Consider the following 27,772-nt stretch of genomic DNA (forward strand, 5'->3'; position numbering starts at 1 on the left):
AACTATGCCCATCATTCATATCATGCTTGGGTTGATCATTAGAACTCACACTATATACAACAACTAAAACATGAACAAAAATAATAAAGCAAAATAGATGAATGATACTACCCAGAACTATCTCATACGACTATAGATATATTCATATAGCTATGTTTATAATTTTTTTTCTCCAAACAACCACTTTGATATAGAAAAGAAAAGACTGTCATAACCTATCTGATATGACCCACAAATGTAGGTCACACAGTATTGGATGGTGACAAAATAGAGGTGAAATATAATAGGATAAGATCTTTTATTTGGAGAAATATCATATTTCTTTTCTAAATAATAGACACCATAGCTTCTAACTTTCTATTATACATAAATTTACTCATCCTAATTTTTTTTTCTTTTTATTTATCTATTAATGATATATTGTACAGATTCTATAATAATAGTCCCCAATAATAGACATAAACAACGAAGGATAAACAAAAATGCTAGGACCGTTCAAAAATCTAAAACAAAAATTAAAAAGGTACCTATACACCAGATAGACTAAAAAAATTAGCCTTGAATGCTCAACTGACCTTTTACACCTGCCCTGACTTGAAAATAAAATGAAGAGTACATAATAAGTTGATACAGTTCAGCATATTATATTACCTAAATCTTTTTTTAATAATCATTTTTTTAAAAGTCCTAACAAAATGAGGACGAAATCTCTGAGTAGTGTCTTATCTACATGCCTAATCTGGTTTCTGAAAATTTACCAGGGAACTTAATCCATTAAAATAGAAATTTGGAATGGGTGCCTATCAATGATATCAAGTTCGTTGATCAAATTATTGCATATTATCGACTTAGATAAAAAACATTCATTAGGATTTTTATATGATAATATATATAAAGCACAAAAGGCAATCAAAGCAATGTTTTGAAATATAAAGAGATTGTTTAAGTCATACACCCCTTTAATAAATAGAAGATGGGATAGTTAACTTAGGCAAGACATTCACTCTACAACATCTTTCCTCAATCCTCACTTTTAATACGATAAAGAGAACTATTATCATAAGCCAGAAATTATACAAAATATTGTTAAGTTAATTGAAAATAGGGATATTTGCCCAAAGCCGGCATTTACGATGAATAAGATCAAACTTTTTCGAGATACCTTAGAAAGTTTTGAAAAGCCAATTGCTTTCACAATGGCAAGAGAAATGTAACTTGGTAAATTTCCTTTTTAATATTAATATATTCTTCTACTTTATTTTTACAAATATGAATATTCACTAAGCTCTTTAATCTGACATTCTATAAATAAACGGTGGAAGTTGTTCGGATCAAGTACTCTAAACTTGCAGAAATCAGAAATACAAATTTTAAGTCAAATGTCATCTTCATCAAGATGTTAAAGAAATTAAAGTGTGTTTTTTAACAATTCACTCAAATGGATGCAATCTTTTTTAGCATCAACTGCTTAGCAATTTAGTATATATCCGATATAATCTTAATTTAAGGAACAAGGAAGTTCATTTAGTATATTAATATAGAGGGGCATTTGCTATACCATATTAAACTGTGATGACTAAAGCTACTCCTTCGAGTTTTATATTTCAGCTTTATAAAAAATTATGATCCTCTAAATTACGCATGTATTTAAATAGTTGATTTTTGAGTACTTGATGATTAGCCAACTCCAGAGCGACAAACAGGACTTCGGGAATGAGATCTATACAGTGGATGCAGCATGAGTTGCGAAAAAATATAATTTAACGGTTACTTCCACAAACAATTACAAATGCCTCAAATGGACCGTTTGCAGCACATATGTCCATCAAGAAGGCCTATATTTATAAATAATTGGCATAAAAAGAACGAACTGTGCTTCAATAGTTCGAAAGCAGCAAACTAATTGAAGAGCCAAAGGGGACAGAGATGGGGGTGATCTTAGCATGAACTGATAAATACCTACAAAATTCATAGACTTAAAATTGGCTAACCTAAAACATTCATTGCCAAAATAAAATGTTCAAATCTGCAAATAAGAAGTTAGCAAAACATGGAAATTTTGCATACTTGTCTTGTGTGAGGGCATCTTTTATTCAAGGAGTTTGAGGCACTTCATTAGTGAATCTGTGTGCTCAGGTTTTCCAACAGAGATCCGAACAAAGCCGCTCAGCTCTTTGTTATTGTAATGTCGTATCATGACAGCCATATTTGCAAGATCTTCCTGGGAAATGGTAAGTATAATATAAATTAGATGATTTTAGCTTTCACAAGAAGCATAGAGATGAGTGCAATACAAGAGTTGAAATGTTATTTATATATTGCACTAATCTCAAAACAAATCCAAATGTTTTAAAATGAAAGAAACATGCTTCTTAATTTGATTATGAAAATAAAACCAGTATTTTGGAGAGAGTCTGTAAAATTTGAATTCAATAATAATAACATCTCACTACAACTAATCAAATGATTGATTTAACTAAATTCATCATTTTTAAAACATAATTTATAACTCTAACCAATCAAATGAGCAATCTAGCCATTCGTTGAGCTAAATTATACTACAATACATCATGCCATACACAATACATCATGCCATCACATGCTTTATATGGCCATCCCTTCCTATATTCATGATATTTCTCACATCCACGTCGTTGATACTTTCTTAACTAACCATGACACAATTCTCCAAACACTCCAACAAAACATATAACAAGTACAAAATCGTATAAAAATAAAGGCAGATCACCATTGAAGAGATTTGCGCTTTTGGTGACTTGGTCGTGTTTAAACTACAACCATTCAGACAATATTATGTTGTCAGCCGCACACATTCTAAATTAACTAAATTATATTTTGAGTAATAATCCAATCAAATAATTTTTTTTAGGAGTCATAATAAGTCCAAATCACAAACCATCTCCACCATAACATAGATATTGTAGTGATTTAATTACACTAAATTTTTCATAATTTTTAAACATTTGCGCAAATCCTTAGAGGTAAACCTAAAAAAACTTGTTTAGTAAATATTAGAAATGACGTTTCTTTATTAGATTTAAATGAGAATTTGATTCTTAACATGAAACAATGGAGAAAAAAGATTTATGTAGCCAACATAAAGTCTTGGTGTTGATGTTGTTGTTGGTGGTGGTGGTGGTGCAAATCCTTAAGAAATTGATATATGTCAGTACAAGTGAGTTTTGGAGGGTCGTTAGGAGTCCGTTTTGCAAACCGATTTCATCAAAATTTTCTAAATAAATTTGACTATTTGTTAAATTCAGAGAATTGGGGCGAGAAAAAGGCTTACTTTTATTGCTCAAGCATGTCCCTATTTTTAGATCTATACAAGATATCTTAATAAATAAACAAATAATTAAAGAATCATACATAATTGCTCTAATGTAATCCTTCCTAAATCAGTCACCTAAATATGGAAGGAGATTGGCGCAATCCAAGTGAGCCTCCCACGGATCCACATCCTAGCCGTGGGATCAAAATGACAAGGGACGGCAATGATCACTGTAATCCAGGTGAGCTTCCCATGGATCTCATCTTAGCCGTGGGATCAAAATGCCTAGGGACGGCTAGGATTTAACACTCCTTCTCAAGTTGGGGAATACAAATATATCATTCTCAACTTAGTAATCAGACCCAGAAAGGAAGAGCTATCAAATCCCTTGATAAGAATATTTGCAAGCTGATTTTTTTATGAGACATGGTAGACACATATAATACCGTTGTCTAATTTCTCCTTTATGAAATGTTTGACCACTTTTATGGGTTTGTCCTATCATGCTGAACCAGATTGTGAGTTATGTTGATTGCTATCACAGTGCAGCTTTATGTGCCATTCCCACTTCATCATAAGGTCTTTTGGAATCACCTTAATCCATAGTAGCTATATTCCCAATATCATATCTTTGTATTCTGCTTTTCACTAGACTTTGCAACCACATTCTATTTCTTGCTTCTCCATGTAACAAGGTTTCTTCCAACAAATGTGCGGTATCCTGAGATAAATCGTCTATCTGCTAGTGATTATGTGTAATATGCATCAATATATGCTTCTGGGGTTATTCCTCTTATGAAGAGGATCCCTTGGGTTCACTTTAAGATAGTGTAGTATTCAATCTACAGCTTGCATGTGAGTTTGCTTTGGATTTTTCATAAACTGTCTAACCATGCTTCATGAACTAGTTGATCATGCATACAACAAGCGTTATATCTGGCATGCTATTAAAAAGGTAGATCAATTTTCTCACAAGTCTCTGGTAAGCTCCATTATCTATATTTAGATTTTCTTTAGCTTCCCCCAGTTTAAGATTTGATTCTACAGGTGTTGGTGCTGGTTTATAGCTAGCTTACCTGTTTCTTTAAGAAAATAATTAATGTATTTTTATTATGAAATGAAGATTCATCTGCTGGAGTGGACTATTTCAATTCCAAGGAAATATTTTAATCTACCAAGATTTTTTATCTCAAATTTCTTGGCAAGACATTTCCTCATAATCACTCTCATTTTCATCATTCCCAGTCAAGATTGTATCATCCATATAAACTAATAAAATTATGACTTTTCCTGAGTCTGAGTGCTCAGAGAATAATGATGGTCGCCTTGGCTCTGTCGGTAACCATTAAGTTGCTTAACTTTTGAGAATCTTCCAAACCAAGCTATAGGTGATTTATTTAGCTCATATAGAACTTTTTTTAAACTACGCACTTTGTCACCCTCAGATTCTCTTTGAATCCTCGTGAATTCTCCATAAATATTTCTTCCTCCAAGTCCCCGTATAGGAATGCATTTTTGGCATCTAGCTATTCCAGATGCCAGTTGTTATTAGCTTCTAGTGAGAGCAAGATCCTCACGATATTCATCTGGGCCATAGGTGCAAATTTTTCTTGGTAGTTAATGTCTTACGTCTGAGTGTACCCTTTCGCCACAAATCTTGCCTTACACATTTTCAATTTACCATCAGCTTTGTATTTCACAAAGAATATCCATTTGCATCCAATTGATTTTTTTCCTACTAGTAGGTCGATGATCTCTCATGTATTGTTCTTCTCCAAAGTTTGCATTTTATCTTTCATGGCATTTTCCAATTTTCATCGTATAAGACCTTAGAAATATCATTAGGAATTGAATATGAATATTATTTAGTGTAACCAGAAAAAATTTGTGTGAAGGTGAGAAGTTATAAAATGATACAAAGTTGGTTACGGGATACAAGGGAGGTTTTTTTTTGGTGAGCTTGTATTTAACTCAATTTCATGAGACGGTTCAGATTCATGGATATGCTTTAGAACATAATTTGAATTTATACGCCTGTAATACACTTGCCAAAACCTTATATTATCCATACTAGTTTTGTCCTCAGTTTTCCTGGCTTTGATGCATCTTTTTATCCCGAATTGATTTCTGTATCATGGTATGAAAAATAGGACGGATAGTGCTAACATCGGATTTATTTTTTAGAAGAAAAATATAAGAGACTCGAGTGCAGTCATCAATGAATGATATAAACCATCGTGCCCCTGAGATGTTAGGAATTTTTTAGGGTCTCCAAATATCACTATGAATAAGGTAAAATGGAGTATTACATCTCTCATATTTGTTTGGAAAAGAAATTTTTTTATGTTTGAATAACTCATAGGTTTCACAATAACAAGATACATTTTCCAACTTAAAAAAAAATTTTTGCTACATATTTTGCAAGACATCAAAAGATGAATGTCCTAATCTAAAATGATGAAGCCAAATAGTAAATTTTTTATAAAATATGGATAACATTGTCATTATTAATAATATTAGATTTGTTCAGATCTTCCAGGTAATACAATCCATCTCTCTCCTTAACAAATCTAATCTTCCTCCGATTCCTAGCCATGAAATAAACAATAAATAAGGTTAATAAGACTTGACAATTATGATCACTAGTAAGTTTTTGTATAGAGATTACATTTGTAGATAATTGAGTTATGAAGAGCATATTTTTTTTTGAGGGAGGATACGGGTATGTCTCCTTAGCCTACTACTATTATAAGAGAACCATCAGCAGTGATGATATTCTTGTCACTTTGACAAAGGGTATAGTTGATGGAGTGGGTAGTAAAGTATGTCATGTGATCTGTGGCTCCTGAGTCAATGATCCGTAATGCTTTCAAATGATTTCTAAAGGCACTTAATCTAATAGATATAGGAAATTTACTTGAAAGTGAAAGAGAAGAAGATGCATGCAATTTTTTAATGGATACCAAGAGTTATTTTAGTTTATCAAAATATTTTTTATTGAGCTCTCTAAAGTTATACTAGGTTTTTGGGTTAGACTAACTTGTTGTAGTGTTGGCTTGTGATGTGTCATTTTGTCAACTTCTACAATTCCACTCCTTACTTCCGGGCTTTCCATGATATTCCAACATGTCTCATTTCCGTGTTTTGATTTCTTGCAATAGCTAGACTAAATGGAGTATTTGTCTTTAGATTTTGAGAAATCCTTATACTTTTCCTTCCATGACACCTCTTTAGTTCACACCATGGCTAAACCTTCAACTACTTTTAGCTCCAGCATTACCCCTCATTGGCTTTCCTCAACACGAATGAGAAAAATTGTCTCATTTAATGAAGGAGTCTCCTCTTTGCCAAGAATTTTAACTCTAACTTGATCAAACTCCACATTTAATCTTGCAATAAAAGTCATAAACTATCTTTTTCAATAAAGTTTTTTCAAGATAACATCATCTTCTGGACACCTAGTCTCTATGCATCTATAGTAATCAAGTTCTTGCCACAAGCTTTGAAGAAGACTGGCATATTTAGTCACAGTCTTACTTCTTTGTTTTGCGCTTCTCACATTGACTTTAATTTCAAAAGTTTGTGTAGCATCCCGAGCTTTTAAGGTTTTCCTGACGGCATCCCATGTGTCTTTTGCAGTAAATAGGAACATGAAAGTATCGCTAATTTTTGGAGTCAAGGAATTCCACAATCATGACATGATCATGGGGTCTACTTCATCCCATGCCCAAAAATTAGGATACTCTTCTTTTGGTCCTAGCCCAAGGAGGTGATTTATCTTTCCTTTCCCTTTCAAGTCTTCACAAATTGAGACCACTTCAAATAATTCTTCACATTTAATAGATAGAAAGCTTGCATATTTTGGAGATCTTCTCTTCCTTGTTGCACCATAGAGTCCTCTATAGAGCTTTGGGAGGAATTAGCTTTAGACATTTTGGTGGCAAATGATAGCGATGAAGGTTATATTAATTAATCAAGTTAGTAAGGTGTAGTAGGGCAGCAATGAAGGCTGTGTTAGTTATAAGAGTAGTAGAAATAGCAAGAGAAGGCCTCTTGCCCCTCTCCGCTTCCTTCTCTTTAGTCTTTAAATGACATCGGCAATGAAGGCTGCTGGTGGAACACACATATAATATCACTTTAGGCTCTGATACCATGTTAAATTAAGAGAAAAGGCATACTTTTATTGCATAAACTTGTCCCTACTTATAGATCTATACAACAAATCTTAATAAAGAAATAAATAATTACATAATCATACATAATTGGTCTAATATAATCCTTCCTAAATCAGCCACCTAAATATGAAAGGAGATTGGTGCAATCCAGGTGAGCCTCCCACGAATCACCATCTTAAACATGGGATCAAAATGGCAAGTGATGGCAGAGATCGGCGCAATCCAGGTGAGCTTCCCATGGATCCCCATCTTAACCGTGGGATCAAAATATCAAGAGATGGTTGGGATTTAACATTATTTTTTTGATATTTTTTTACAATTTTTGAAAGTCCAAAAAGTTTTATATGAATTTTATACTAAAAATTGATTAAATTATATAATTATATTAATATTATACTATTATTTTATTATAAAATCCTAATCCATTAACAAAACTTTATATATGTCATCATTTCATTTTTTTCCCAAACCAGAGAAATAAAAAATGAAAATCAAGGGTAAAGGAGGAAAAGGAGAGAAATCTAAGATTTAGAGGCCGTAGAGTGATTTTCGTTAGTCGATCCAGTAAGGAGATTTGCTCGTTTCATTATAAAGAATCATTATCCTATTTCTGATTTCAATAATTTCATATTTTTGAAATATTTTTTTATCAAATTTGTATTTCTGCTACTGAAAAACAAGGATAATTTTATATTGGTAAAATTTTCATTGCGTAACTTTTTATATGTTATAGAAATTGAGATTATGAAAGTTTTGAATATTTATTTGAAATTTTTCGTACGATGGACCAATAGATTTTCCTTTAAATACTGTGGCTTGGTGTTATCCTCTACAGATTCACGTGATACTGATTGAGATTATAAGGAAATGATTATGTTGCCGACTAACAAAAAGTGATGACTTTATTTACTAACGCAATGATTTATTGATACTAATACAATACTAAAAAAACAATGATTAAGCCAAGAATTCTTATTTTTTTAGTGTGACTATTGAAATGCATGTTACTGATTCATTGTTATTGTACAATCTTCCAATTGTTGTACTGATTTATTATTACTGTACAAATTTATTATTATTATATTATTTTACTGATATGATTCGGTGTGACAACTGAAATACATGTTATTGAAGCTTTTTTATTACTGTACGGATTTATTATTATTGCACATATTTACTATTATTGTATTATTTGATTTCTATTGTTGTTGGACTGTTACTATTAGCGATATAGACATTAATATTATTTGATACTACTGATTCACTATACAAATACTAGGCATTTGACATATTGAGCACAAAATATACTGAATTGATACTGATAAGAATGTCAGGATAATATGTGTACACTCCTATATGATTTTACCACATTGACATGATTTCAACCATCTTTGCAGATGCTTTAATTTTATCACTTTATATGATTTCTCTACTGATATGATCATTGCTTTAGTAATTCAACACATGTAATAATTTACCAATTTCTCTATTGTATTTGCTTTGCTGGTTTTTGTACCACATTGCTTTACTGGTTATAGAATTTACTGCTATTGCATATGTGTTTTACTTTTTCTGCATTGATTCATAATCATATAAATACTACTGCTATGATTTGACAAATAATATGCACATTGCTCTTTTGTTATATTTTGAGTTCAGTTGTAGGATTTAGTTACTTGCTAGGCTCTTAAACTCATTACATGTTAAATGATTCAGGTTAGAGCAAGAGAGCAGGAGTGAGAGATTGATCAGGATCCTTCAAATTCAAATTCTTATTATTTTATTTATTCTTTTGTACTCATGACAGAGTAGTTATGATATGATTATATATATTCTGAGGAATGTATATAATTTTTAGGGAAATATATATATATATATATATATTGATGTTTTGATTGATAGTTTTATTTCCGCTGGTATTTATAATGATAAAAGAAATTAGATAGTTTTGATTATTGTATACTAAAAGATAATAGAATAATTTTTTTAATTAAGATTCTGAGGCATCACATTTTAGACAATTCCCAATTAAAGATTTTATTAGCCCGATGGTCTACTGCCTTACTCTTCTGCCTGAAAAGTAAAATTCATCATGTTTTTCATATTTCTCTTCTAAAACCATTTAAAGGGCTCCTCCACTAAAAAATTCACAATTACCAAGTTTCAATTATAACAACTAACCACTCCTTGTACCTTAATATCATTTTAGCTTCATGCATTATACAACTTTGCGATCAGCCTCCCCGTCAAGTATTATTGCAATGGAAATTAAATCTACCGAATAATGTCATATAGGAAAATTTTGTAGCACTCTCTTCCTATTTTCTTTCTCTCAACCTTAAGGACAAGATTATTCTTCATGGTGATGGGAATGTTAACCATCAACAAATATAATTTGATCCTAAAATAGTATAATCAAATTGTGAAGCATGGGCTACAAACATGATAGACCAACCTAAAAGCATAAAAGTTTACCAAAGAAGAAGGAACCAAAAACATTCCACATTGACACTACAAACAAGCAAAGGACAACAATATATCATTGGCCAAATAAAGTGCAAACTAAAAGGTCTGTACATATGTAATAAGCACTATTTCATTTCTTTTATTCAATTTTTAATTTATTTTAGATAGACCAATTCTATATTGTAAATTTGATCTTACCAAATATTATAAATACACTACTTATTATAAGAAAAGGTTATGGAATGAAAAAATTTGGTCTCTCTTTTCATCTTCTTCCGCTCCTTAGAGTCTACACCTACTCTAAAAGTGCCCTTCCTTCTTGGATGTCAAGAAGCTTAACAGATTCATTGAATTAATCAACTATCCCTTGACAATCAAGTTCTCTGTTCCACACATTTTGAAAGAGGATCATGTGGTTATGGCTATGGTATATCACCACTGAAATGTCCCAACTTATCATTGCAAAAAAAAATTCATCTTGATAATTAGGGACCACAGACCATGGTTTTGGGCCATTCAGTTTGAAAATTATCTGTGTTGTTGTAAAATTGTCGAGTGGGGATTGGTTTTGAGCCAAGGCCAAAGTTATTCATGTTTTAAGATCCTTGAGGATGGTAACCATGCCTTCTCATCTCATTAGATTGGAGCCATGGCCCATCATCACCGTCCCTATTGCTGACCTCCATCCTTGTTGCAGATTTCTAACATATATAGCAAAAGAAGACGATGGGATCCTAAAAATTTATGTAACTTGACCAGAAACGATGTTAAATTGAGTTTTTTTTTCATCCACGTAATGGCAACATATACAAAGTATTTGGTTTTATGTGGAAACCATCGATTGTGTTCCATCTTAGGAAAAGAAAATAAAAACACAACTAAACAATATCTATAACAAAGGAAAGGATACAATCATACAATGAGGGGCAGCCAAATTCCTAAAAAAACTCCCGACTCTAAACATGGAAAGCAGTTCATGCTCACAAAATGTGCATCGTAGTATATGAAATAAAATCAGTGGCTAATCAACAGAACAACATACTATCATATTAAGTATTTCCATTAAAATAAATGTGGCAACTCGTATAACATAAATATTCTGGGAAGATAAAGAGAGAAAAAGAAAGGAATCAGAAAAATTATGAAAGTAATGACCAAGGTGCCCGACCTTCAGCTTCTTAGCATCCTTTCCAGAAGTAACCTCACAAAGAATAAAGTTGGAGAAACTTGGAAATGGCTTAAGGTATGGTACTTTCTCCAAAAGATCAAACAATCTTTCCCGTTCTTGCACAAGAAAATTCTTTACTCTCTGAAGAAATTGAGGAAAATAGAGGCTCATATGTAAGAAGTCCCAGCTAAAACAGACCATTATACAATAAGATTATGCAACACTAAAACTGCAGACGTACCTCTAGATAGCCAGGATTCTGCAAAGCTGCGCATGCAGAAATTTCTGCTGCCACAGACACATTGTATGGTTGCTTTGCCCGCCATAAATATTGGATAATGCTGAGAGGAAAAGCTCCATAACCAACACGAAGTCCAGCTAAACCTGCATCATTTTAAAGGCCAATTTTATCATTAAAAGAAAGCAAAAAGAAAAAACCTATGGCAAAAAAAATCTGCTCTTACAACATCCGTAACAAAAACTCTACCCAGATTTCTGGAAACTCCACAGCAGGATATGATGATTTCAGAGCTAATCACTCTTGAGAAAATTTTCAAAAGTTACTTTCGGTCCCACAAATTACGGAGTTTTAGATGCGACATTACCAATTACTCATAGAGGCATGCCAATGTACAGAGAATCTCCAATGTTTAAATGTAGGAACAAATTCCAAAGCATTTTATTGGGGTTGAATGCCAAACAAAATTTACGTGATGCAAAAGAGCGTAAAGAGTAATGTTTGTTTTGACATTGGAATTTTAGGCATATATATTACAAAGTAGATGTTAGATTTAAACATGAAAAATCAAAAAGGAAAAAACCATGGAGAATGTTTCAGATGAACCTGGACAATAAGCAAAACACTTGAGTGCAGAAGTTCATGCCCTACCAAATAGTTTTAGGGATGCCAGTATAATGATGTATTAAAGGCAATTTGAAAAGTTGATGGTGAGGGGCAATGGCTCTGGATAGACAACATTAGGTGATGACAGCTATGGGCTACAACAGCTCCCATTGCAATGAGAAAAAGCTCAGAATAATCTACAGACTATTTATTTACAGCCAATTCAATCAGAGTAACACATTTCTCCATTTTAATATTTTGAATATACAAAATTTAACTCAAATGGTCACCTCAAAGATTAAATTGGGATCAATTTATAAAATCAAGGGACAAATTGCGATCAATTTTGGATCCCATTTGCCATAAAGTTCTATGACGGATATTTGGTATCAATTTTGTATAAACGAGAGACTAAATTAGAGAATTGTGATACTCTAGGGCTAAATTGATCATAGAGGAATAGTCGAGTGTCTATTTTGGACTTTTCTTATTTGACAACAAATCCAAAGGACAACAAAAATGGGTGGCATCAATTCCTAAGAGTGACATAATGAATATTAGATAATAGTGGGTGACTACAATATCAGCGGCTCCGGTAGCGGTTGATAACACAAATAATGAATCCAATAATAGAAGAAAGCACTAAATCAAGAGAAAGCAAGAATGACAACACTAATACTAGGTAAAAACAAAAGCATTGGTCAAATTGTGATCCAATCTCCCTCCACAGCTCTAGACTTTTATAGAGCATATGAGATCTTATTTATAGAATTTGGGAAACTCTAGATATATTCAATCATGAATTAGACTGATGCAGGACTAAGCAAAATAAGTCATGCAATTAGATATTTATACTAAGATAACATCAAAGATAGCAAAATAAATTTCATAAAACATTAAAAAAATAAGAAAATTTGAACTATTAGATCAAGAAACTAACAAGGCTAAACATAAAAAATAGGTGAATCAATTTAGACTAAGCTAACCTGGGTTGATACAAGTCCAATATTTAATTTAAAGGACTAGTCACTAGAGTTTCTGATCGCTCAAATTTAGGTAGGGTTTAGAGGATTAAATGATTAATCAACACGTATGAGATGATGCTACTATAGATGAAATGAGAAAACCAATATTAAGTAAGATGAAGAACAAGGGGACGGTTTGATACTTAGCTCATGAATGGGAGGAATTGAGTCCTTGATGAAATGCCGGCAAGTTGGGAGGAATTGAGTCCTTGATGAAATGCCGGCAAGTTCCTCCTTGGCTTGCCCTTGAAACTCTTGCTCTTTGTTGAATCGATGTCCTTGTTGCTTTAGAAGAAGTTAGGTTTCCTTGAAAAGGTAAAACGGTGAGGGGAAAAGAAAGTTTTAGCTAGATGAGGATATGGAAGTGGAGAAGTCAGCTTGGGAGGCGAAGAGGTGGGGTTGGTTGCTTGGAAAAGAGAGAGGATTGATGTGGCTTGCTTGGGAAGGGAAGTAGTTGGCTTGGGATAGGGAAATGTTAGCTTGGGAAAGGGAGAGGGCTGATGTGGCTTGCTTGGGAAGGGAAGTAGTTGGCTTGGAAAAGGGAAAAATTACCATGGGAAAGGGAGAGGGCTGATGTGGCTTGCTTGGGAAGAGTAGTTGTCTTGGGAAAGGGTGAAAAATAAAGTGGATGTGGACCTCCAAATGTCACAATTAATTGAGATAAATGCTCAATTAATGTGAGTTACATGCAGAATTTTGAAAGTCCATGTGGGCTCCGAAAATTCGGCCTCGGCCTCCACTCGCTTTTCTTATTCGGCGAGGGAGTTTTAACGAACTAAGTTCCGAGGTAAATTTTGGAAGGCAGATGGGTTTGTAGATAAGACACTACTCAGAGATTTCGCCCTCATTTTGCGAGGACTTTATGATCTGAGTTCTGGTTTCCTACGTCTGGGATCCGACAGTCAAGGTATGATTTCATTTTCGTTTCTTTTGGGTATTGTACAGAGGTCAACAGTCCAATGCTCAATTAAATGCAGAATTAAAGGAATAAAAAACAAGAAGGCCCTTGGCCAAACAACACAAAAGCTCCATCAAGAGAGGGTAAAACTGTAATAAAATAAATAACACCACATAAATCTCCTACAACATATGAAAACTAAAAATATAAAGACTAAATCAAGGTCGTAAATCTCCGGCCTCTACGGTGATAAACCCTCCAAGCTCTGATGTCCCCATCATAGACACTAACCTAAAATAGATAAGAGAGATTAGAAATATCATATCCTTGAAATCTTGCAAATTCAAATCAGGAAGGCCTTGCCACTAGACCGCTGCCAGTGAATGGCATCAGCCTCTAATGGTTCAGTCATGTGCGGTGTGCATGCATGCACATACACTGTTAAATTTGGCCAGTTGAATTGGATCAAGTCTTGGCTTAATTCAAGTTAGATACAAAACAAGCTCAGCTTCTTGTTGGCCAAATAACTTCCATTTGAACTAAAACTTTACCCAATTTTTGAGCAATTATTGATCTTAAAATAAATTCATACTCTTTGAATGTGGTAAAGATGAACTCCAGTGTACACAGAATATGACGGAATTATTTGTCATTGAGAGGGATATTCAAATAACTCTTGATGAGGTGCGGCATTGAAATTAAAATAATATGGGAAATATTTAATACTAAAAAGATTATCATTGCCAAATGAGGGCAAGCATTTTTAAAGGGTTTTTACTTGAATTTTTACTAATGTAGAAGTTCATCAGCTTGATCATGTCCTCATTTTCCCTCCTTTTTCCTACTAAAAAATGCCTCTACTTTTTTGTGCTTGTGCCTAAAATTGCAAAGTTAAGACGAATATAAATCTTTCATACTCTCCCCATTCATAGGGAGTGTCTTAGCATGCAAGAGAAATTGGTTGAATTGATCCTCTAACTTTTTTTAAGGATCAAAATAGTCCTAAACTATATAAATTAAAATTTAAAATATCAATTTGGACCCCTGAACCTTTAAATAGGAACCACATTAGTCCTTCTATGAAACCATTTAAGTCTCTATTTAAAAAGTTGGAGTCTAAAATAAGACATTTAAATAGTTGGAGGTAATTTTGAACTTTCAAAAAGAGTCAGTGGACCATTTTGATCCTTATCTACACCATGCAACAATAGACCTCTATGTAAAATAATTTTCACATAGGAACCATCAATTCAAGTTCTCTAGTTGTCTATTTAGCTGTTTGTGACTACAATTCAAAGTTTAGGCAAACGTAAATCTCTCATACTCTCCCCATTCATATGTTGTTCAAGCATGCAACAGAAGACCCATCGAATTTAAATAAGTTTCATCCATGGTACCTCTAATTCAAGTTCTTTTCATAAACTATTTTATTGAGTTTGTGCCTAAAATTCCAAAGTTGAGATGAACATAAATCTCTCATACTCCCACCATTCATATGAAGTTTTCAAGTTCACTCTCTATTTATCTCTTTGCCCCCGCCTCAAAAAAACACAAAAGCCCACTTTCTTGTACCAAAAATGGAACAGGCGTATCATCCACCGTGAACAAAGACATCGCAAATCTAAAGGCGTTGAATCATGAGCTAGAGCAAAGTTCTCTAAAACATAATAATACATAGGAATTCAGAGCTCATCTAACCAACCTGCTCTTTTGCTAAATGTGCGGAGAACAATCAAGTTATCATGCTTCTTTACCCAATTCATCCTTGATTGAAGACCAGAGAACTCAATGTATGCTTCATCGAGAACAACCAAAAGAGGCAATTTCAGAATCTTTAGAAGATCTTCATCATTAATTATACTGAGAGAAACAAGAGTAGAATTAGGGAAATCAGGAGAATGGATTCGTTCTTTAAATATTAGCTAAGAAAAAATTATATTCATATTTCATTTTAAATTAGAATCACAACATATTAACAGCTCAGTGCAAACATGCATGCTCAGGGAATTATAAAAATACATACCTCCCATCAGGATTGTTTGGTGAAGTCAGGAAAATGCATTTTGGTTTTTCTAGATTGACAACTTCAATAATGCGAGGGATATCCAAACTGAAATTTGAGAGTCTTGGAACTGCATTAAAGTATAACAAGTCTCAAGGATGGTAAAAAAAAAATCAGAAGATAATGGGTCTAACTGTTCGTTAACCAAAGTAGCAGAGGAACAAAATAATTGGCATGCTATAATAAAAAAGAAACAAGCTAATGCAGGCCAAACATGACAGTCAGCTCATCCAAGTCTGACGTGACTCTGAATTAGACTTAATGGCTATTTGAGTTTCTTTGGCATGAGATTGTACCCATTGGACATTTTGACAAATGGTTTATCCCCTTATGTCCACCATATCTAACCTCAGTTCTAAATATGCCCATGCATTGTAAACTTAATAGGTTGATTAATGAAATGAATTCCTCCTATACTAGCCAGTCCCTCTCTCCCTCACCCATATGCTCCCAAACTCTTCAAAATTCTCCCTCTTTTCCTCATGTCATCCTCTTCTTATTCCCAATAAAATTACATTCTTCCCCAGTAGCTAGGTCACGTCAAATCTTTTCAACTTCTCCAAACCTGTGCTCCACCAAGCTTCTCCAAGAAATCCAACAGGAATACATCCCCTCCATATCCAAAACCCTGTTTTTCCCCCTCTTCCTTCACGGAGAGCTTGGATAATCAAGGAGATGATAAGCGCATCAGCCTAACCCTATTGAGGCAACCCCAATTCGTAACAGAGGGAAGAAGCGAGGTCTAATTTCCATTGCATTCTTAATTGCTTGTTCGCAACATGGCGTGGAATGCAGCTTATAGATTTCATGCATCAAATTATTTCATTGGTTGCTGAAATCATTGCACACTGATTTCCTGCTTACTAGCTTAATGCATATGCTGCTGAATTGCTTTCATTCACTGTTTGTTTATGCTGCTCTTCACCACTACATCAATATTGTTATCTGCATCATTAGATAGTTGCAACTCCTGCTTGCATCATAAGTTGAATACTCTTAACGATCATCTATATTACAGTTATCTGCATCTTTAATTCTGTTAACGATCATTTTTTACTTCTGTTAATGATAATTGCCAAAAAAATCTTCACCTTGATTGCATTTCAATTGATCTACGTATGTTGTTTTCAATGCGCTTATGCTGATCTTCACCCTACTCATTTGCAATTCAACTTTTTTTCTGAAGTGTTTCCACTCGTCAATCATATTGCATTTCAATTGACAAAGGGCATGATTGTGACGGACTGAACGATTTGATTGAGTGAAAATTAAGAAGTTTCATAATCAAAAAGTTGTTGTTTAAAAAGGCTCTTAATCAAAAGGGAATTGTTTAGGAAAGTTTTAATTATAGTTGTGAGGAAATTATTTAGGGAAAGACACCTAATTTGAATTTAAATATGAGAGAGAATTATTTAAAGAAAGGGGGTTGATTTGGGATGGAAATTGGGGGAGCTTGTTTAAGACTAACAATAGAGTGATTTCAAGCGGAGGTATGTGTTTGCTGAAATTAGAATTTCTTAGGTTGTGAGGGCTCTAGCTGTCAGCTAAGGATTTTGGAGAGCAGGATCTTCCTCTCCAATTGAAGATCCAATTGTATCATGCTTTTTATTTCATATATCTTTCAATAAAAAGTTCTTGTGTGCTCTACTTCCTAGTTTTCCCAATTTCTACATCCATTTCCTATTAGATTGCTTAGAAACAATGTTCGTAGAGTTTCCCTAAACCTTAGTAGCATTACCAATTGAACCCCAAAGATCACATGAAATTAGCCTATTGTATCAAAAGACAATTAGAGAAGGATTCATCCATAAAAGCCTAATGGACACTGAAAAATTCATGCCCGGCTTTGCTGGGAGAGTTTTTTTTGGGTCAAACTATCAAAAGAAATATTAAATTGTAGATAAAACACCATCTACAGATTTCACCCTCATTTTACAATGATATATTTCACCCTCATTTTACAATGACTAAATAAAATCTAATTCGAAGTTTCAAATAGGTGTAAACCCTATAGTTAATTACAAGAAAATTTTCAATTAAGTTTAGTCGATAAATATACGCTAAATGCTTAGCATATAGTAACAATTATTTTCATTTTAAATTGAGAAAAAGTTACCGCCGTTAATACAAAGCGGATGGTGAGGGGAAAGAATGGTGATAAACCTCATCAAGATCTTATAGTTCTGTCATCCTAAGTTATCATAGGCCCTGATCAAGATCTCATGGTTTTGTTTTCGTTTGGGAACATCTGGGCTATGACAATGACTGTAATATAATTGTACTGTTATGTGACGAAACAAGCCGATTAAAAGGCCCTCGTCATAATAGTTATTTAGAGGTGTCATTTGATTGTAAAACTATCCCATTAGAGCACCCATGTTTTCTACCGGATTGAAATATTTTGAGAGTGATCATAGCAATATTCTTGACAATACATTGACTTTGGTGAGCACAGATTAATATTAAACTTATCACCCCCATTGAACTACTATGAAAAGTGAATCGATCATTTCTTTAATCTTGGGGTGATCCATTTCATTTGGATATTTTAAAATTTTATAATTTTATAATTTTTGCAAGAGGATGTACCTTGGTGTATGCTTTTTGCTGATGATATTATTATTGTTGATAAAAACTAGAGAGTGAGTCGATGAGAAACTTGAATTATGGAGGTCAACCTTAGAGTCTAAAGGGTGAGCTTCTTCAATTATCAAAAAGTGACACTTGTCCTCATCTCCTCTTGTATAAGTAATTTAAGCATATCATTATAGATGAGATTGCAACAAAAAAAAAGTAAAATGAAAAGTATAAACGTGTAGATTAGAAATTTAATAAAGGATACCTTCAAAAAGATGCATGCAAGATTATCCAGCCCATACAAAATTGTTAAGAAGCTAGGCCATTATGCTTATCTAATCAAATCACTAGGTGAAGTTAACATTAGCCCTATTCTTAACATCGATGATCTTTTCTACTTTAAAGACACTTCCAAGCTTTTTGAATTGTCAAGAAATATGTTTGTAGCTGGAGTTCATGCGATTACAATGGAAAGTTCTTGTGCCATCATCCAACAGTTGTTCCCCTTCCATGAACATTGTGAAGCATATCATTACATATAAGATTACCACAATCCCTTCTGGACAACACGCTTTTTGGTCTTCTTGTGCGATCACCCTCCTAAGAATAAGTCACAAATACCCCTCAATGTGCTATGTAGTGTGGTCCCTACACTTTCGATTGAATACCTTGGCCTTCACTCTTTAAAGGACAGCTCCTCTCACCCCAAGGGAATTGGTGCAAGCAAAACCTAACAATCAAACCATAAGCATCGATACCCAACATGACTCTAAACTCAACTCAATAACTTGCTGCACTTCTTTATATAAAGATTGACTTACTAAGCATTTTGGCAAATGGTGTATCCCCTTTTCTCCTTCATGCCTATTCTCATTTCTATAATAAACTCATGTCATTGTAAATTTGATACTTAATGATTATAAATTAAATAAACCTTTCTATATTAACTCCCTCCCCCTCACTCATAGCCAGCCAAATCTCCTTCTCTTCAGCTAATAACCAAAACCCTTCCACCTCTATTCATCTTTCCCTCTCCTCTTCTTCCTTTCAATTTCTCACCCAATCCAATTTCCTTCTTCCTCATCAGCTAAATTCTATCAAATCTTTCCAAAGACCCTAAATCCAAGCTCTACCAACTCGAAGGATAGCAACAACTATGCATCCCCTCCACATCCAAAGCCTTAATGTCCCCAACTCATCTATTCATGCGAAGTTTGGATAGATCAAAGAAAAGATGAGCTCTCCATCCTTAAATAAGGTAGCCTCATTAGCATACAAAAAACATTGCAAAGCCCATATAGAAAAGAAAGTTCTTTACCCTTGATAACTAAAGCACCGTTTACTGCGGCATCAAACTCATACATCGTAAATGTAGGAGGGCAGTCAACAATTTTATCACCGGGATCAAGCACACACCTGTGGGAGATTATAAGAAAGGCATAATTGTCCGTACTGATTAAGATAATATATCAAAGGGAGAAAGTCTAAATAAACATGAAGAAAAAACAAGGTTCAAGCTCTGATTTCAAACCTCATGATTAAGTCAATTAACTCATCAGCCCCACATCCAGCAAGGATATACTCACTTTCAAGACCAGAATCCTCAGCAAGCGCAGCACGTAAACGACGACTCTCTGGGTCTGGGTATACATAAGGAAATTTCAATGTTCCCAACGCTTCAGCCACCTATGACATCATTATAACAGAAAAGGAAAAAGATGAAGTTATTCAAAAACTACCTCATTGCATTTTATTGATGAAATTATTACCTTCCAATTCTCATTTTGGACTTTAAATACTTTATTTTTTGTATAAGATTTTTAACAATTGAAAGATTGAGATATCGAACATCTAAGAACTTATTTTAAAAATTCATCACTCATGTGTTTGATTTCTCCTTAAATCATATAAAAGGCTTCGTAAGAACTGTGGAGTTTAAATAAAGAACTAACCGCGTGCATATTCAATAAATATCTTGAGAAATTTTAGAAGTGAGGCTGGGCTGATTTTGAGAATGAATCAACAGTATTCATTGGCTAAATAGGTGCAAAAACACAAGAAGAGGTCACCATCAACAAAATAATGAAATCATCAAGTTAGCTAAGATACAAAATTCCACTAGTTCTATCACCGTAGAATTATTTTATCAAGAAGTTGTTACAAAGAAGATTACATGAATTAAGGTACTTGATTATACAGTAGAAACATATGCATATGACTTAAAAATGACCAAAGCTTTATTATTAGAATAAGAGGGGAAGAAGATATGAAACACATGGAAGCAATGAAACCGGCCAGTTCAGGTTGTTTTGCATACCTAAAATAGAACTTGACCCTAGCCATCTGACAAACTTATCTTATAGCACACTACCGTCCCTGTGTTCTTCATTCATCAATTATTATTATCTTCCAAAGTCAGTGTTTTTGATTGCGCATCTATCTTCATGTGTGCTTTTCAATTCACCTCGCACCATCACCATAGTTTTCAATTGTGCAAACCTCTCTATTCTGGTGACCAACAGCAAACATCCTGAACACTATACTGATGAGAACTATGCACTAACTAAAACAGACCAAAGTTAGTCAAGTCCACACTATTGAAGTGACACCCACACTCCACTTACTATAATTGCTAGAATTAGGCTACCATTGAGCTTTTAGGTGAATTAAAAAAGACAGCAAAGATCGATACAGTCACATTCTTTGGTAGAAATAAATCTCAAACTCACCTCTGGAGGAGGACCATATGGATTTTCATTTGCATCAAGCTTGATTATCTCTTCAGGCTTTCTCCCAAGGCGTGCAGACAAAATCTGCAAAAACATAAACAACTCTACAGAATTTTATCAGCATCAAACAAATACAACCAGTAAAATGGTGACGAATATTTTGAAAGCCTTCTCAGCACGTTGAAACAGGAAAATAAACATCACAAATATGTTGTATCAAGAGACAAGCATACAATCCTTCCTAAACAGAATGAAGCTATTTAAATACCTCAGGAGAAACAAGTGATAATACACACTTCAGGTGAACCATAGAAAGAGATGCATCTGAGAAATCTAAAAATGATTTTAATTCTTCCAGCTACCAAATTCAATAACTACGTCAGTACCAAATCCCAACAACTGAATGGTTTATAAGGTGAAAAACAAGCTGAAGTGTATAAGGTATTCCATATTGGATGCCTTAAGGTGTCTCATATGAAGGGAATATGCTTTACATCAAATTTTGATCTCTCTCCCTTCTAGATGAATGCCCATGCTCAGCAAACAATAAAATTACATGTCCTAATAACTACTGTTGATCAATTGAGCTTAGCATGCAATGCACAACTTGCTTAAATTAAACTTGACAGAGGCTCCAAGTGTAATGAACTTTATTAATTTCAAGCCACTTTAGTTAGCAGGGGTAATAATCTTCTATTAAGCAGTTACTTGCCGAAGAAAACCTATTATAACTTCATTTCAGTCCATACCAATACGCCTATACACATATAATTAAAATATTGCAGGTTAGTTTCAAATAATATGTTTTCATTTAAACCAGCAATTTGTAGTACTACCAGGCATGGTATTCTACAAAAAAAAATTAATAACAGTCTCACATAAGCTTAAAACTAAATTAAATAAGAAATAAAATAAGTGCTAAAGTATGAACTTAATCAAGGATAAATCAGCTCAATCAATTTGGTTCAAGCAAAATCTTATATTTAACATATTTAAAGCAGTTCCAAACCCAAGAGACCTTACGAAAATCCGGTAAGCTCTATACTTCATGAAAATCAGTTAGATGGCAATTAATCTATGCTGTGCACATGAAATTAAACATATGCATAAATATTCATTCAGCTCCACTTCAAACTTGCATTTTTATTTTTGGACCTTCAATTGGAATTGAATAGATAAAAATCCAAGGCCAATTTTTCTATTAATTTTACAATGCGAGCTAATTTTCAGCATGCACTGCCTTGTCTGAAATAGGTATATCTACACCATTAACAAGCGACCTAAAATTAACTAAAAATCAGTAGAAAAGCAGAGAAGAAGAAGATGTGGAATATTCATTCATTGATGAAGATGAACCAGCAGCTACAGTGTTTTAGTATTTAAGAAGAAGTTGACAAATAGAAACGTGACACGTGGACAAGCCGTTAGCACAGCAGCTTTGCACAGAGTAGTGGAAGTCGGAGCTCAGTAAATCGTGGATCATCATGTGTCCTAACACTCCCCCTCAAATTGTGCAGAAGATGAACGAATGCCCAATTTGTCACGGAGCTCGGTAAATCGACTAGGATTTAAAGGCTTGGTAAGTATATCAGCTGGTTGATCAAGTGAATGAATGTGAAGAACCACTAAGGCAGCAGAATCAATGTGATACCGAATGAAATGATAATCTATTTCGATATGTTTGGTTCGAGCATGAAAAACTGGATTGTAAGCTATGGCTGTCACATATGTATTATCACAATAGAGAGGTGTTGGTCCTTAACCAGATAATGCTGGAAGTAGCAGACGATAGAGAACGGTACTCGGCCTCAGTAGAAGACTTGGCGGCAGTGACTTGTTTCTTCACACACCAAGAGATAGGTGTCTTACCCAGAAAAGTACAGAATCCAGTAATTGATTTGCGATCAATGGTGTCACCTGCCCAATCAGCATCTGCATCGGCTGTTAGTTGAAGTTGGCCTGGTATGAGAGGAATGCCATAGTTGAGTGTTCCTTGTATATATCGTAATAGACGTTTTAAAGCAAGATAATCTGCCATGGTAGGATGATGCATAGTCTGACAAATATGATTGGTTGCATATGCAATATCAAGCCGGGTGATACTGAGGTAATTTAGTGAACCAGCTAGCTTCCGAAAATAATGTGGATCTGAGTACGGAGCGGTGGCATTTGAACAGACAGACGGCTTGAGTGTCATTGGAGTCTGAACAGATTTGCTGTTCTGAAAATCGGCAGCCTGAATCAATTCATTGGCATACTTTGTCTGATGAAGAAACGTCTCACCATTGTATGTAGTGAGCTGCAGACCAAGAAAATTGGACACAGAGCCAAGTTGCTTGAGAGAGAACTTGGATGTTAATTGTCGAATGAGTTGCTCAATGAAAGGAGATGTATTGCCGGTAATAAGCAGATCGTCTACATAAATGAGTATGAAAATCTGCACATTGCCATTGATATATAAAAGCAAAGAAGGGTCTGCTTTGCTGAATTTAAAGCCAAGACCAATAAGAAAGGATGTAAGCTTATTGTACCATTCCCTTGGAGCCTGTTTTAAGCCATAAATGGCTTTAAGTAGCTTACAAACCTGGTTCGGATATTGAGCATTGGTAAAACCCGGAGGTTGATGCATATAAATGTCGTCATGTAGATCACCGTGTAGAAAGGCATTTGATATGTCAAATTGAAGGGTAGACCAACCCTTCGATAGAGCAACTAGGAGCAGAATGCGAATTGTAGGAATCTTCGCCACTAGACTGAAAGTTTCAGAATAATTAATGTCAAACTCCTGGGTGAATCCTTGGGCCACTAACTGGGCCTTATATCTATCAACCGTGTCATTAGGAGCTCGTTTGATTTTGAAAATCCATCGGCAACCAAGAATTTTAGCATGGGTTGGAGCTGGTACTAATGATCAGGTGGCTTGATTTTGGAGTGCTAAAAATTCTTCATACATTGCATCACGCCAGTGTTTAAACTTGACAGCTTGATTATAATTATTTGGAATGAAATTGGAGATTGGATTGGTAAGAAGATCAAAAATCTGTTTTGGACGATGAATGCCCTGTTTGAGCCTGGTTTGCATCGGATGAACAGATTTTGTTGTAGTAGGTTGTGGTGGGAGAGGAACGGTAGATGTAGTGGACGAGCTTGAGAGTTGGTCAGTTGGATTGGAAACAGAATTGTGGGTGTAAGAGGATGGAGGCGGGGATGAGATAGATGGAGGAGAAAGAGTTGATTGAGGAATTTCATGTGACTGTAAAGTGGAAATTGGAAGTAGTAAGTATGGTGATAGAAAATTTGGATATGTAGACTGAGATGATGTAGATGATGTAGGAGGAGATTTTGATTTATATGGAAAGGTTGTCACATGAAAGATAACATGACGAGAAATATGAAATTTTTTTGTGGTTAAGTGAAGACACTTATATCCTTTATGGGAAGAAGAGTATCCTAAGAACAGACATTCATGAGAGCGTGGGGAAAATTTATTAGGTGCCATGGATTGAAGCCATGGAAAACATAAACAGCCAAAGGTCCTTAAATGTGAAAGGTTTGGAGGTTGATTGTACAGAAGCTGAAATGGAATTTGTGAGGCTATAGCTTTGCTAGGAAGATGGTTAATTAGATATGTGGAAGTAAGCAATGCTTCAGCCCAATAAGTGGACGGAAGAGAAGCTCCAATTAAAAGTGCTCGGGTTGTATTTAGAAGATGACGATGCATCCCTTCTGCAATCCCATTCTGCTCTGGACTATAAGGACAGATTAACTGATGTGTGATACATTTTTTAAGAAGATATTGATTAAAGGCATGACTGGTGTATTCTCCACCACCATCGGTGCGAAGAGTTTGGATTTTAGAGTTGAATTTTGCTGTGATAAGATTTTGAAATTGCTGAAATTTTTGAAAGGTTTCAGATTTTGTTTGCATCAAGAACAACCAAGTATAATGCGTGTAATCATCAATAAAGAGTACGTAATAACAAAAATCATTTAGAGATGAAACAGGAGCCGGACTCCAAACGTCTGAATGTATTAACATAAAAGGTTTGGATACACGAGATAACTTTGACACAAAAGGCAACTTATGGCTTTTAGCCATATTACAAGACGTGCAAAGAAAACTAGAAGCAAGATTACATATAAACGGAACAGTTTTGGCTAACAGTTAATGAGTTCGGACATTGGGGTGGCCGAGTCTAGCATGCCAAACATTAGAGGTAATGGAGGTAGAGTGAAGAACTTTGAAGTTGTGACTGGATGGATTAGGAACCGAGTAGAGGCCATCATGGCTGCGCCCACGGATGAGGATACGATTGTCCTCCAGATCCTTAATACAGAAGCCATGAGCATCAAAAGAGATATAGCAATTGTTATCGGTAGTTAGTTTGTGAATGGATAACAGGTTATGAGAAAGGAGAGGGACATGAAGTAAATTTTGAAGTTTAAGCTTACGAGTAGAATCGGGAAGAGGGAGAATGCCTTGACCGATATTAAGAATTGGAAGCGAGCTGCCACTGGCGGTGGATACAGAGTCTGGTCCCGTATATGGAGTTGAATATTGAAGTTTAGAAGCATCAGGAGTTAAATGCGAACTAGCTCCAGAGTCCAGTACCCAATCATTGCTAGACGTGAGGGACGGACTGGTGAGAAAATCTTTGGCAGCAGAGGATGAAGACGTGGAGCTGTAGTTAGAATTGTACCGATGCCAACAATTCATGGCAACATGACCTTGTTTACCACAAATTTGACAAGTAGGATGGGTTTCATCACCAGTTGGAGGTCGACTAGTGTTGTTAGAGCTTGTTCTGAAGGAAGCTCCTCGTCCCCTGGATCCTCTGTAATTATTGCGACCTCGTGGTGAAGCTGCTCTATTCGCATACAAAACTGTATGATCTGTCAGAGATGATGTATCTCGCCGAATTTTGGTCTGTTGGTGAATCTCCTCACTACAAAGGAGTGAGTAGAGAACATCTAAATTAATGGGTTGCTGACTGGTGCGTATAGCAGTTTTAAAAGGGTTATAGGATTGCGGCAATCCATTTAAAATGTGAAGTATTATATCCTCTGTTTCAAGTTGAGAACCCGTAGCTACAATGTTATCAACCAGAGCTTTGATCTTCATAAGATATTGCATCATTGTGAGATCCCGCATTTGAACATGATAGAGTTCATTTTTTAGCTGAATCACGCGAGACCTATTTGAAGGTTGAAGACGAAGCTCTAACGTCGACCATATATCCCGGGCAGACGTGAGGTTCAATATATAAGGTAAAACAGACGGAGATATGGTAGAGAGAAGTGCGACAACAAGGTTTTGTTCAATGAGATTAAGCAGCTTGAACTCGTCTGGATTAGATTCGGCCAGAGAAGTTGATGGTTTGGATATCTGACCTGTAAGATATCCTTCAAAACCATTTGCAGAAAAGAGTTGGAAAACCTGAAGTTTCCATATCGGATAGTTGTCACTGGTCAACTGATTCGGAACAATCAGTTTCAAATTATTCATCAGAAACTTAAGAGAAGAGGGTATGATGAGCTCTGCCATTGCCGCAGAAACAGATGATGTCGCCGGAGCAGAGGTCTGAGGAACTTGGGAAGACGAGCTTTGTTCGGTCATGGAGCTTGCCGAAAAAGCTGCGTCAAGGCTCTGATACCATAAAGACTTAGTTCCTGCAATTAGAATCAGTAGAAAAGCAGAGAAGAAGAAGATGTGGAATATTCATTCATTGATGAAGATGAACCAGCAGCTACAGTGTTTTAGTATTTAAGAAGAAGTTGACAAATAGAAACATGACACGTGGACAAGCCGTTAGCACAATAGCTTTGCACAGAGTAGTGAAAGTCGGAGCTCAGTAAATCGTGGATCATCATGTGTCCTGACATATTTCACAAGTAACCTTTGACTTAGAACACTAGGCAACGAGCACAGCAAACTTTCCTTTCAAATGGACAATTTTAAACCGCAGTAACATGAGCCATCAAAAGGGAAACTAAAGTACAGGCATAGAAGCTAACAGAACGTGCATGATTAATAAAATCGTATCCCTTCTATCAATTGCAGAACCTGTTCTAAGCTAAGCATTTTACCAAGAGGAAATCGATCAAACAGCTAGCATGCATGAGAGAGGAACGACGACCTTTCCAATAGAGTAAGCTTTGGCTGAGAATGGATTACCTCAAATGGGAGGATTGGTTGATACGGAGAAATTTTCTTGAGGTGGAGACGAATGAAGGAATCGCCGGTCACCTTGCTATGGGTTCCATCTAGCTGTTCCGAAAGCATAGCAGAGGCCATGCCGCGCTCTCGGTTTCTGTTAACGGAGCCGGAGCCATGAATGAATCTGCCGAGGTAAGAAGAAGCGACTGAGATTTTGAGCACGCTCATTGGTCACGAGATTGAACTTGGCAGATCAACCGAGAAGAAGCAGAGGTGATTTTAGAGGAACTTTTCGTATTTGAGATATGTGATTATGAATAGACAGTGCTAAAAATAATAGAAAAAGAGATTCGGTGGATCATTCGACGTGAAGAGTGAG

At 35.0% G+C, this 27,772-nt stretch overlaps 1 protein-coding gene across 4 annotated transcripts; it reads right to left on the reverse strand.

Annotated features, from left to right (window-relative positions):
• Positions 1-1,755: 1,755 nt before the first annotated feature.
• Positions 1,756-27,772, reverse strand: LOC110114440 (histidinol-phosphate aminotransferase, chloroplastic). 4 transcript variants are annotated; one of them, XM_020847319.2, is made up of 10 exons: positions 27,412-27,772; positions 21,237-21,320; positions 20,039-20,193; positions 19,826-19,923; positions 15,892-16,000; positions 15,571-15,728; positions 11,343-11,485; positions 11,102-11,242; positions 2,068-2,221; positions 1,762-1,959 (listed from the first exon to the last, which is right to left on the reverse strand). In XM_020847319.2, exons 1-9 carry the CDS (start codon positions 27,619-27,621, stop codon positions 2,090-2,092), a joined length of 1,230 nt encoding a protein of 409 aa, XP_020702978.1. In that variant the 5' UTR covers positions 27,622-27,772; the 3' UTR covers positions 1,762-1,959; positions 2,068-2,089. The 4 variants fall into 4 exon arrangements, with proteins under 4 accessions (XP_020702977.1, XP_028552515.1, XP_020702978.1 ...); XM_020847320.2 differs by having other exon boundaries at positions 2,045-2,221; XM_020847318.2 differs by having other exon boundaries at positions 1,756-2,221.

Source organism: Dendrobium catenatum, unplaced genomic scaffold, assembly GCF_001605985.2.
Source record: "Dendrobium catenatum unplaced genomic scaffold, ASM160598v2 fragScaff_scaffold_813, whole genome shotgun sequence".
NCBI lineage: Eukaryota > Viridiplantae > Streptophyta > Magnoliopsida > Asparagales > Orchidaceae > Dendrobium > Dendrobium catenatum.